Source organism: Oncorhynchus gorbuscha, linkage group LG16, assembly GCF_021184085.1.
Source record: "Oncorhynchus gorbuscha isolate QuinsamMale2020 ecotype Even-year linkage group LG16, OgorEven_v1.0, whole genome shotgun sequence".
NCBI lineage: Eukaryota > Metazoa > Chordata > Actinopteri > Salmoniformes > Salmonidae > Oncorhynchus > Oncorhynchus gorbuscha.
In genome coordinates, this window is record NC_060188.1 from 40883209 (window position 1) to 40897123 (window position 13915).

A 13915-nucleotide genomic window follows, 5' to 3' on the forward strand; every position below is an offset into this window, starting at 1 on the left:
CCACCGTTTAGTGCAACGCAGACCCAGTGGCGAGCATGGTGATACTGAGAACCCACTGTCTGTCATTTTTTAGTTTTGAAGCAGAGTATCTACCTGACAAAGTAATGTCAGGATATGTCAGTTATCCCGTGAGAGCTTTTGTGCCAAACCCACTAAGGTGTTTTAGATGCCAAGCTTATGGTCATATTCCAGCAGTGTTTTAGAGGGAGATTCCGAGATGTGAGAAGTGTGCAGGAGGGCATGGGAGAAAGGGATGTGTAGCATTGGTGGGAAAAAAATTGTGTCAATTGTGAAGGTGCCCATGTTGCTGGGGATCAGAAGTGCCCGGTGTGAGATAGACAGGTTGAGGTTGCCAGAGTCAGAAGGATACAGGCTGAGATTGCCAGGGTCAGAGTAGAACAGAAGGTGTGGTGTGCTGAGGCAGTAAAGAGAGTAGAGGATGATGGGGGGAGTATTAGGCCTAGGCTAACACAGAGTGATAAAATTTTGTGCTTCAGTAAGGTTGGCTTCTTAGCATTCAATGCCATGGTTATCAACGTACTATAGAAATGGATGGTAAATCACAGAAAATAGATGTTGTGGTGGCAGCTGCAGAAAATTGCTTGGGTGAAGAAGGGTCACTTTTGATGAAATAGTGGTAGGTGTACGGTTAGTTGGCGGTGTAATTCTTTCCTTTCCCGCTTCCTTTTTATTTTTGTATCAAAATGTAACATGATCGACCACACACAGTAGGTGGCAGCATGCACAAACACAAACAAATGCCATGATACCAAATAATAATAATAATAAGAGATCAATTGGGTTAATAAAACTAGATCCTGTCCAGAAATGTTCCATACGCACAGAAACCTATTTCTCTCAAATGTTTTGCAAAAAAATGGATTTACATCCCTGTTCGAGAGCATTTCTCCTTTGCCAAGACAATCCATCCACTTGACAGGTGTGGCATATCAAGAAGCTGATTAAACAGTATGATCGTTATACAGTTGCACCTTGTGCTGGGGACAATAAAAGGCCACTCTAAAATGTGCAGTTTTATCACACAACACAATGCCACAAATGTCTAAAGTTGAGGGAGTGTGCAATTGGCATGCTGACTGCAGGAATGTCCACCAGAGCTGTTGCCAGAGAACATAATGTTGATTTTTCTACCAGAAGCCGCCTCCAATATTGTTTTAGAGAATTTGGCAGTACGTTCAACTGGCCTCACAACCGCAAACCACGTTTAATCACGCTAGCCCAGGACCTCCACATTAGGCTTCTTCGACTGCAGGATCATCTGAGACCAGCCACCCGGACAGCTGATGGAACTGTGGGTTTGCACAACCGAAACATTTCTGCACGAACTGTCAGAAACCGTCTCAGGGAAGCTCATCTGCGTGCTCGTCATCCTCATCAGGATCTTGACCTGACTGCAGTTATTTGTCGTAACCGACTTCAGTGGGCAAATGCTCACCTTCGATGGTCACTGGCACCCTGGATGGAGAAGTGTGCTCTTCACAGATGAATCCTGGTTTCAACTGTACTGGGCAGATGGCAGACAGTGTGTACGGCATCGTGTGGGCAAGCGGTTTTCTGATGTCAATGTTGTGAACGGAGTGCCCCATGGTGGGGTTAGGGTATGGGCGGGCATAAGCGACAGACAATGAACACAATTGCATTTTATCGATGGCAATTTGAATGCAGATACCGTGATGCGATCCTGAGGCCCATTGTTGTGCCATTCATTCACCCTCATCACCTCATTTTTCAGCATGATAATACACTGCCCCATGTCACAAGGATCTGTAATCAATTTCTGGAAGCTGAAAATGTCCCAGTTCTTCCATGGCCTGCATACTCACCAGATGTCACCCATAGAGCATGTTTGGGATGCTCTGGATCGACGTGTACGACAGTGTGTTTCAGTTCCCGACAATATTCAGCAACTTTTCACAGCCATTGAAGACGAGTGGGACAACATTCCACAGGCCACAATCAACAGTCTGATCAACTCTATGAGAAGGAGATGTGTTGCGCTGCACGAGCCAGTTTCATCACAGCGCTTGATGGTTTTGCGACTGCACTTGAAGAAACTTTCAAAGTTCTTGGCATTTTCCAGATTGACTGACCTTCATGTCATTAAAGTAATGATGGACTGTAGTTTCTTTGCTTATTTGAGCTGTTCTTGCCATAATATGGACTTGGTCGCTTACCAAATAGGGCTATCTTCTGTATACTACCCCTACCTTGTCACAACACAACTGATTGGCTCAAACACATTAAGAAATTCCACAAATTAACATTTAACGAGGCACACCTGTTAATTGAAATGCATTCCTGGTGACTACCTCATGAAGCTGGTTGGGAGAATGCCAAGAGTGTGCAGAGCTGTCAAGGCAAAGGGTGGCTATTTGAAGAATCTCAAATATATTTGGATTTGTTTAACACCTTTTTGGTTGCTACATGATTCCATGTGTTATTTCATAGTTTTGATGTCTTCACTATTATTTTACAATGTAGAATTCAACACCTCTTGCACTGAGATGCAATGCCTTAGACCAACGCGCCACTCGGGAGCCCAATGTGGGTTGACTATCAATAGCAGCGTCATTCCACGAAATGGGTGCCTTTTGCGTCCCTTTGATATTTTAAGTAGAAATTGTGTACCAACATATCATTTTAAAAGCCTTTTAAGTTCTCTTTAATATAGAGCACATGGAGAATTACATGAATCATACAAATTCTGCATTTTGACATGTCCCTCCATTAACCTGTGTCACTTCTAGGAAGATTTCACCCCACTTCATCAAAACATTTCTCCATGTTTCACCATTATAGTTATTTTGCTGCTTATTGCACAAGGTTGGGGAGTAACAGATTACATGTAGTCAATTACGTGTAAGGGATTACAACAAAAAAACTTCAGTTATATTACCTGAAAAAATATTGTAATCAGATTAGATACTTTTGAAACACGACATGATTACTTTGAGAATTACTTTTACATTCAGAAAGGATGTTTGCGAAAACAAATCTTTGGTACTTCTCTGTTTTACATGAGTCCATGTTTAATTTCATAGTTTTGATGTCTTCACTATTATTCTACAAATGTAGAAAATAGTCAAAATAAAGAAAAATCCTTAAATGAGTAGGTGTCCAAACCTCTTACTGGTACTGTATCTGTGACCAACATATGCATATCTGTATTCCGAGTCATGTGAATTCCATAGATTAGGGACTAACAAATATTTCAATTGACTGATTTACTTACACAAACTGTAACTCACAAAAAAAAATGTATGATGCTTTTAGATATTTTTGTTCAGTGTAAATGAACAGTTCTCTTTGCAAATGTGCCTGGGATTCTCCTTGAAATGTCTGAAATGTACTGACAAACCCCTAGCTACAAGGTTCCAGTGCATTCCTCCATCACTGTATTTACTAGGATTTCCAGAGTAAAAATTAAGCTTGAATACAAAATCATTCTGTTTTCTCCACATTGAAGGCTACATCTTGAAAAGACTAACTTTAATTTCATTATCATATACATCAATAGATTTCACTCAATGCTCCTATTCACAGACATAACTCTATGGGTAGTTCCACAGGGTCAGCATAGAGCCGAGCTGTCTCCATATCAAACACTTTGAAAGAGGACAGAGAAACAGACAAAGACTGCCCCCTATTGTTTAACAGGAACAGTACATGTCATTGTTAAACAAATAATACAAATTATATAAATCAAATACAATTTTATTTATCACATGCGCCAAATACAACAGGTGTCGACCGTACCGTGAAATGCTTACTTACAAGCCCTTAACAATGCAGTTAAGAAAATATTTACTAAATAAACTAAAGTAAAAAAATAATAATACAAAAATAAAATATAATAAAATAACTATACTGAGGATATATACAGGGGTACCGGTACCGAGTCAATGTGCAGGTTAGTCTAAGCATTATTTATACGTCACAGACTTGATTCCAAACAGCACTTGAAATAAACCACTAATGATTGAATAGTTACAGAATTGTCAGCATCCACTAGTTTACATCAAGAGACATAGAAATGATTTTGTCCAATTTATCGGCAGCAAAACAAGAGGTGTTTCCTCTCCTTTTTTTGTGATGGAGTTGAGGCCAGATAGTGAACTTTTCTAAAGAAGAGTTCAGATTTCTCCTTTTAGTAGATGAAAAGGACTCTGGTTTGCGGGAGACTAGAAAAGGAGTCTGCCATTTTACGGATCTTGGCGTAGTTGATGGATCCTCTGAGGAAGAGCAAGAATCCTGGAGGACAGAGAATACAGTAGATTGGGGCAATAAGGGTCACTGTTATTTTTGCAGGATTTAACAGTAGTTATTTTTCTTTTTCAATCATGTTTTTTGGGTTAGCACTTCCCAACTCCCAGCAGCACAAACAAGATAGTGCACTTTTAAACACACACTATGCCGATATCGCTCTGCCATTTCCTGGTTCGAATAGTTCGTCTAATTTCAATTTGTGACAAACCAACCACAGCCAATGTAGAGAACCATTGTACTGTCTAAACCACTGAAATATATTCTCAAGAACCAAAAATATTGTATTTTTAGCTGTTAGAAGCTGGTGTACAAAACTGAAAAGACGCAAAAACAAAACTTAAGAACGAGAAGCATAGAAAGAACCCATATGCCGCTTCTTTGACTTGCTTTCAATGAGAATGACGCCTCTATAACACACATTTCCATGCGAATTTGGTTGAGTCTCCCAAAAAGTTACATATTGCAGCTTTAACTCTTCTATAAAGGTCATTGTCATAATGTATTGGATTTATGCACACTATCCATTGAATAGATACCTTTACACCAATGCTACAATGTTTCTGTATTTACTTGTCTAGTACAACAAATGAGAAAGACAGAACTGGTTGTACTTACCCAATACCAGGAACACCCACCACAGCCAGTACTGCCCATCAAAGTACCCAGGGAAATAGGTGGAGAACTGGGGAGAAAAATAAATAAATAATAATCACACAAACATAAAAGATAAGTGGACTGGTCATAGTAACCATGAATGTGATTGATCTTGGGCTCTGGAAGAGGGAAACCCATGATCATGATCTGATGCTTTGCCATCAGATCCCTGCCACTAGATGCTTCTTATGTTAAGGAACCACAATCTACTCTGACCAAAATATCATTACATATCATTCTAATAAAGTATTTATTTGTTGTATATAAATACCAGGGAAACCTTTGTCTACCACCTTTACATCTCAGGGAGGGTTGGTAGGGAAATCTTACCCGGACAATGAGGATCCACTTGATGAGTGACAGGCCGAAGCCAGAGATGGCCCCGTAGCGGCCTGCTGCCGACGTGGTCAGACAGAAGGACAGGAAGAAGCCGATCCAGTTGAAAAGGAATGCCACTAAAGTGGAGGAAGAGAGGGAAAGAGACTGTGTATATGGTCTACTAGGATGGGCTTTCTCCTCACAATATAACATTCTACGATCACATCACAGATCCATCAAATATCTGTATCGGGAAATAAATACATTACATGACTGTTCTTCATTTCGCTGTTGTGTAGTGTACCAACCCCCGTCCGAACCAAGGAGAAGATCTTACTTCAAGATGTGACTTACTAAAAAAGGTCAACATGAAAATGCCATCGTTCCCTATCCGCAGCTGGTCTACATCCTCAAAGTCGTCCCTGGCTACAAAGTCTTCATCCTGCAGAGATAGAGATAAACATACGGTAGATCATTATCAAGTCATTATATGATGGAAATCCCATTAAAAAAGGCTATATCAACCAAGAAAGGAAACACTCCCGCTACAAAGCACAACTCCTTCTCTTCATTGACCCTTCGCTTTACATTTCTCTAATGTCGTGGATGGAGAAGGCATTTAGCTGGAAAGCTGCTTCAATTTAGTTGAAAGAATAACATTTGATGTGCTATCAGGAAATGCGCCACTAATACGCTACAGGTCGAAAGACAGGTCTCTGCAAATGACTGCGACATCTTTGCCTAAAGGTACTATTCCTTTCCACACACTTCCACCCCATTACTGTACCTCCAGTGCACAGCAAGTTAGTACATCATCAAAAGTCCCCAGTTGTTCCCTGTGCTTGCAAGGCAAGCATTGTGTGGCAAAGAAACACAGACCAGTCATTTAAATGGGATGACAAGGTATGGCAAAGCATTTCCCACTAGAGGGCATAGACGAGCAGTCTCAATATCTGACAGTGATTATTAGGGTGTCTGCCGACAATGTATGACTCACCATTTCAATACACTATACTGAGTACAGTATATCTACACACACAACCATAGTTAAACAGGTTTGCTTTGATATTATATGCAATTAGATGCAATGGGGTTCATGATGTTATATTCAGAAACTAGCCTACCTCCAGCTCTAAATGTAAACCGTACACAAAACAGAAGTGAGGTTGGTTGGGAGATCGGCCACACCTTTAAAAAATAAAAAAATAAATATATGTATATATATATATATATATAAAATAGTCTGGCAAACCCACACGGGAGGATTACGTGGAGTTTGTAACGGTGGGACACTCACCCTTCCAGCTACCAAGGGAACAAGGGCTTCAGCCTTGGTTGTCTCCGCCTCGTCATAGGAAGGGAGCGTTGTGGCCACGTTGTATGATGGTGGATTGGGGAAATCCCCATTTTCTTTGTAGTGAAAATAAGCTAAGAGAGATAAATAAGTGAAATTGCAGAGCATAAGCTGCTGTGTTACACTTCAGTGATATCTATCCCCTTATGGTGGGCTAATTGCTGTAACAGCATAGGTAAACCTAACGCTAGAAGGGGAAATCTCCTCTGTGTGTTAACAAAGATACTTTGATGGTCATAGTCTAGTTCTGGACTGTGTAATGTCCAATGTCTCTTGGAGTAAAGGTAAGGACATTGATTCCCAGGCCAAACCGTAGTGCTGCACTGTGATGTGTGTGTGTGTGTGTAGTGTGCTTTTACCTGCATTTTCTTCTGCAATGCTGCTGTAAGGGGGTGGGGCATCAGCTGCCACCTGGTGAGCCTCCTCTGGCTCCTCTTCATTGGGCAGCTGCATGGGGGAGGAGTCAATACACTGGTTAGGCCTAGATGACCGTGACAACGTCAACATGACGTAGAAAAGAAATCAGTCCAAGCACTATTGAGATGTAGCCTAAGGAAAACAAGCTAGCTAAGCTACAGGGTCAGGCGACTCCATACTATAGCAGACTTATGGACAAGAGACATCCTAACGAACACCGGACGTGCGCAATATATCACCTGCTGGGTGTCAATGAACGATGGCGATTCAGCATGTAGAATCGTCAGGAAATTAACTGAAAATGAAGGCCAATGTTCGGTGGTCAGATGAGATAGGACGGTAGGACGGTCGCCTGCTGCACAAGGTCGACGTTGAGATGGCATTTTCCCTCTTACAAGGTCACGCTAGGATTCAGCCAAAGATAGTGGATAAATAACAATGTCTTACTCAGGCTGTTTATCATTGAAGAAATGTTCAAGTTCTGGTCTGCTTGTTAACGGGGTGGTTCTCCCATAGCACCAATTCAATAGCAGCTAGGTCTGGTCTGCTTAGTTCATTGACTTTCATTGAATCAGAAAAAATGAGCAAGTGGGATGTTTTACTTCCTCTTTCATCTCTGGTTCAGCATTACTCTTTGATCAGACCGCACGTGACCTAGCTACTCATGTAACAAAATGGCACCCACTGTTCTCCATTTTGGTTGTATAACAGAGATTGTTGTCCTCTTCCTCTTGGTGCTCACCCTAAAACATTAACACCCATCACTTGCGGTACGGTTCTGGAAACATAAGGAATGTACACTACATGACCAAAAGTATGTGGACATCTATCTGTCGAACATCTCATTCCAAAATCATGGACATTAATATGGAGTCGGTCCCCTCTTTGCTGCTTTAACAGCCTCCACTCTTCTGGGAAGGCTTTCCACTAGATGTTGGAACATTGCTGTGGGGACTTGCTTCCATTCAGCCACAAGAGCATTAGTGAGGTTGGGGACTGATTTTGGGCGATTAGGCTTGGCTCGTAGTCGGAGTTCCAATTCATCCCAAAGTTGTTTGATGGGGTTCTTCCACACCGATCGAGACAAAACATTTCTGTATTGACCTCGCTTTGTGCATAGGGGGGCACTGTCATGCTGAAACAGGAAAGGGCCTGCCCCAAACTGTTGCCACAACGTATGCTGTAGCGTTAAGATTGCCCTACACTGGAACTAAGGGGCCTAGCCCGAACCATGAAAAACAGCCCCAGACCAAACTTTACAGTTGGCACTATAAATTGGAGCAGGTAGCGTTCCCCTGGCATCCGCCAAACCCAGATTTGTCTGTCAGACTGCCAGATGGTGAAGCGTGATTCATCACTCCACACGGTGCGTTTCCAATGTTCTAGAGTCCAATGATGGCGAGCTTTACACCACTCCAGACAACCGACACTTGGCGTTGTGATCTTAGGCCTGTGTGCGGCGGCTTGGCCATGGAAAGCCATTTCATGAAGCTCCAGACTAACAATTATTGTGCTGATGTTGCGTCCAGAGGCAGTTTGGAACTCGGTAGTGAGTGTTGCAACCAGACAATTTTTACGCTCTACGCTTCAGTGGTCCCGTTCTGTGAGCTTGTGTGGCCCCCCACTTTGCGGCTGAGCTGTTGTTGCTCCTAGACGTTTCCACTTAACAAAAACAGCATTTACTGTTGACCGGACAGATCTAGCAGGGAAGAAATTTTACAAACTGACTTGTTGGAAAGGTGGCATCCTATGACGGTGACACATTGAAAGTCACAGCTCTTCAGTAAGGCCAACTCTATTGCCAATGTTTATGCTTGATTTTTATACACCTGTCAGTAATAGGTGTGGCTGAAATAGCCGAATCCAATAATTTGAAGGCGTGTCCACATACTTTTTTGTGTGTATATGTAACGGATGTGAAACGGCTAGCTTAGTTAGCGGTGTGCGCTAAATAGCGTTTCAATCGGTTACGTCACTTGCTCTGAGACTTTGAAGTAGTAGTTCCCCTTGCTCTGCAAGGGCCGTGGCTTTTGTGGAGCGATGGGTAATGATGCTTCGAGGGTGACTGTTGTTGATGTGTGCAGAAGGTCCCTGGTTCGCGCCCGGGTATGGGCGAGGGGACGGACGTAAAGTTATTCTGTTACATATATATGTATGGGCAGGCATAAGCTATGGACAACCAACACAATTGCATGTTATCAAGCGCAATTTGAATGCACAGAAATACTGTGACGAGGTCCTGAGGCCCATTTATTTATTTATTGTGAATTTTACCACTTTTTCTCCCCAATTTCGTGGTATCCAATTGTTTTAGTAGCTAATATCTTATCTCATCGCTACAGCTCCCGTACGGGCTCGGGAGAGACGAAGTTTGAAGGTCATGCGTCCTCCGATAACCCAACCAAGCCGCACTGCTTCTTAACACAGCGCCATCCAACCCGGAAAGCCAACCGCACCAATGTGTCGGAGGAAACACCGTGCACCTGGCAACCTTGGTTAGCGCGCACTGCGCCCGGCCCGCCACAGGAGTCACTGGTGCGTGATGAGACAAGGATTTCCCTACCGGCCAAACCCTCCCTAACCCGGACGACGCTAGGCCAATTGTGTGTCGCCCTCCCGTTCACGGCCGGTTACGACAGAGCCTGGGCGCGAACCCAGAGTCTCTGGTGGCGCAGCTGGCACTGCAGTACAGCGCCCTTAACCACTGTGCCACCCGGGAGGCCCAGAACCATTTATTTTAAGGTATCTGTGACCAACAGATGCATATCTGCATTCCCAGTCCATAGATTAGACATAAATGTATTTCAATTGAGAGATTATTTTTAAATTGTTGCGTTTATATTTTTGTTCAGTATATATGGTGTGTGCACGGTACCTGTTAGATATTGGGGGCTACCTGGGATGTGCTTTTGTATGTTATTGCTGTAAGAGCGAGCTAGCATGCTTTAAATTGTAACAATCGCATTAGCCCCTGCTAATTCAGTTATTTCCATGCTAACAGATGAATCACGGATCTACAGTGTCATGACTGGCCTGTTCGGGTCTGGTTACCGTGGACCATAATCCTACTGATATATCTCTCACACCCACCATCGGGGAAGAGATCGAAAGGTATGGTGGTGGGGGGTTATGACAACTCCCGCCCATTGTAAATCTTAAGGAAGCAGACAAAATCCCTTCTGTCCTGTCAGTATGGAGGAATGGAATGTATGATGGACCTATGGAGAATCTACCTCTGAACAGTAACATACAATAAATGGACTTTGGGACAATATGTTTCGTCAACCAAAACGGTAGTTAGATGAAACACGAAAATGAACGTTGTTTTTGTTATGTTATTAAAAGTTAAATGACGACGTTATAATGAAAACGTTGTAACTTGAAGAGTTCACACTATGTACTTGATGTTTGCATACTGTACGTTGTGTGGAAAACGTCCAGATCAAAGATGTTTTGTAAAGACGAAATGTGAAGTTAGTTGTCTAAATTGGATCTGAGTAAAAATCAGACCTTGCCTCGTAACTAGTTACGCCCAGAGAACTTGCCTAGAGGCGGAAACGCCCATTTCTTACCCAAGGGTATAAAACATGTGAGTTAAGAATTAACATAGCAGACTAATACCCTGACTACACTGCTTACGATGCGTGTGCGAGCGTTGCAAAATAAATGTAGAAATCTATATTATTCAATTATTGTGTGCGCCAACGAGCGTCTGCGTTGCCAAGGGCTAAAATAGAAGTCAGTTCTTTTTGTGATGCAGATCGCGATGCAAGTCCTGCCTCTCCCATCACCTCATTTGTTTATAGAAGCAGGTACCCACGTGCCATTTCCTCATTGGTTATAATCACGTGGGTGACTGTAAGACGAACAAGGTCGGAGGCAGTAATGCACCTAATTTATGAAAGTTGCCAATCACAATATAAAGTCCAGAGAGGAAAAAGCTTGGAAGGAGGATGACTAGATTCGGTTGCCCGTTTGTGTGGATTAATTTTCTGAGTTGACGACCTTGTGCATTTCATGTAAAATAACAACTCAATGTTTATTTATATCCCAGGACAAATTAGCTAGCAACAGCAAGCTAGCTAGCTTGCCATAAATGTTTAATTCTTTTCGACCTGTCCCCAAATTATTGTAATTGGTTCAGAGTTAGTTTTGTTATTTTAACCTGCATGTCGTGATCGTGTTTGGTGGGGGACAAAATAAATGTATGGACGATGGCGCACGCGTTTGGGTTCCATGTAATTGACCACGGGCTTCAGCCAAGGTTTCAAATTAGTTGTAAACCCAAAATTCAACATGAGGTTGAAGAAGACAAAGGAACCTTTTTACTATCTATGCTACGGATGAGTAGCTGTGTGTAAGAGTGTGAATTCAAGCAGGACCACCCAGTTACCACTCTCCAAGGAATCATGCGTCTACACTGCTTTCATTCCAATGCTGGAACCATCTACACTGCTGATTAGCTGTCCGCCGAAGAACCCTTTTCAGGACACTGACATCGTGAGGACAAACAGAGCTATACCCGGTAACCGAAGACGTGAGGTCATCAGAGAAGTCGGGAACCCGGTCCACGAAGAGACACCCCATCGGAGACCTTCAACATGTAATTAAATCATTATATTCTGACCCATAAGAGCGGCAGTTCTAGGCAATGTTAGTGTTAAAATCAGCATAGTTGACAAATGTACACAAGTGTGCTTTTCTCTCGCTCTCTTTCTCCCGCTTATGAAATCCCCATTTTGTGTAACGTGTCATATTGTGTTGGCCCGCTAGGGACCTGTTTCAGTATACTAAGTTCTAATTAATAGCCTAGACTGTGTATCTTACATTATCAATTTAGCTTGTTAGTAAATAAATAATCAAATAATAATAAATCAACCCAATAAAGCCAAAACCTTTGCATGGTGCTCCAGGTTAATTAATTGAATCACTTAATTGTAAACCATTAATCATTTGATGTGCAGCAGTTGTCACATTAATCAATACAAAGTTACGACAACAGACATCAACATAGACGGAGTGTACAAAACATAAGGTACACTTGCTCTTTCCATGACAGACTGACCATGTAAATCCAGGTGAAAGTGATGATCCCTTATTGATTTACTTGTCAAATCCACTTCAATCAGTTTAGATGACGGGTAGAAGGCAGTTTAAAGAAGGATTTTTAAGTCTTGAGACAATTGAGACATGGATTGTCTATATGTGACATTCAGAGGGTGAATCGGTAAGACAAAATATTTAAATGCCTTTGAATGGGTTATGGCAGTAGGTGCCAGGTGCACCGGTTTGAGTGTGTCAAGAACTGAAACACTACTGGGTTTATCACGCTCAAGTTTCCTGTGTTTATTTAGACTGGTCCACCACCCAAAGGACATCCAGCCAACTTGACAACTGTGGGAAGCATTGGAGTCAACGTGGGCCAGCATCCCTGTGGAAAGCTTATGAAACCTTGTAGAGTCCATGCCCTGATGAATTGAAGCAGTTCTCAGGGGAAAAAGGGGTGCAACTCAATATTAGGAAGGTGGTTAATGTTTTGTACACTTAATGTAATGTTGTCCTGTACATCTAATGTGCTTCCTTGTGTCAATCGTCAGATACTTACATGTATTGTATACTATTTTTGTCATTGTTATGTTTGATTACAAAATACCCAGTCTGATATTTTCATGCACGCAATGAATCACGAATCTACAGCCATTGTCAGAATAAACACAAATTAACTGTAGTCGCTGGCTGAGTAGTTATTTCTTTAAAAAGACAACACAAGAGACTTACGAAATACGATTACATAGTTAGACTGGTGCCGAGACCAGTCTTGTCTTCGTGGGACATCTGTTACACTAGCTGGCTAAAACTCAACACCACGATTTATGATGGAGTTGAGCGGCGACTAGTGTCGGCGGATATGAGCTCAGAGGTCAAATATAATTACGTTTTTCTCATAAACGAACTACGGATGTATGCACTTAGAGTAACCACTAACCAGCAATTACACAGAACGTGTGTAATATTGGATTCTTTTTACGTGCCGAAATGAGTCGTTTTGAATAAAAACGTATTGTTTTGCGATGTCTGCGCTCCAGTCCTGTCAGCACACACTAGTCGCTGTTCAACTCCATCGTAAAACGTGGAGTTGAGGTTAATCGCCTATTGAGTATCTCGCTCGTGCAAGGCTCTCCAACCATAATCTAGCACACCTGCTTCTAATAATGAACTGGTTGACAAAATAAACCAGGTTAGTTACAACTGGAGTTGGAGCCAAAACTTACAGGAGGGTAGCATTCCAAGGACAGGGTTGGAGGAGCGAGTGTTAGTTAGCAAATCAAAACATCACCTACAAATATTGACCATGTTAAATCAAATGTATTGCTAACCAACATAAATGACTAGAATTTTAATTTAGCTATAAAGCACCATGACGTGTTGATATTAACTTGTAAACTGACGTTGCAGTCATGGTGCCTTCACAAAACAATGAGGCCTAGATCCAACCCATTACCCGTGTTTCTTAGTAAACAAACCACAGTTAGCTAATGCTTGCTAGCTGAAACAAACACGAGAAACTTTTTTACTCACCTGCTGATATCTAGCACACGGCTCAGCCATCCTAATATGAACAGAATCAAATATTTGAATTTAAACAAGCGATTGTCAATGTATTCAATACAAAAAGTATAACGGAAACATAAACTATTGGGACGCTGTCTGCTCAAGTCCCTCCCCTCTTTCTCTGCGAGCATGTTACGTCAATACTCCCAAAACTAGGTCACGCATCCGCATGTAGCCTACTCACTGTATTCCACTATTCAAAAACTTGAAAGGTGAAATAATAATAGAGGTTACCTCGAAGATGACATGCTGTGCTGCCAGTTCTTTTAGTTC

General features: G+C 42.1%; 1 protein-coding gene across 1 annotated transcript; it reads right to left on the minus strand.

Moving 5' to 3' along the window:
* Positions 1 to 3495: 3495 nt before the first annotated feature.
* LOC124000098 (NEDD4 family-interacting protein 1-like) lies at positions 3496 to 13772 on the minus strand. The gene is made up of 7 exons (XM_046306227.1): positions 13610 to 13772; positions 6973 to 7060; positions 6557 to 6687; positions 5614 to 5701; positions 5272 to 5396; positions 4903 to 4969; positions 3496 to 4272 (listed from the first exon to the last, which is right to left on the minus strand). The coding sequence occupies exons 1-7, from the start codon at positions 13637 to 13639 to the stop codon at positions 4169 to 4171; spliced, it is 633 nt and encodes a 210-aa protein (XP_046162183.1). The 5' UTR covers positions 13640 to 13772; the 3' UTR covers positions 3496 to 4168.
* Positions 13773 to 13915: the final 143 nt, after the last annotated feature.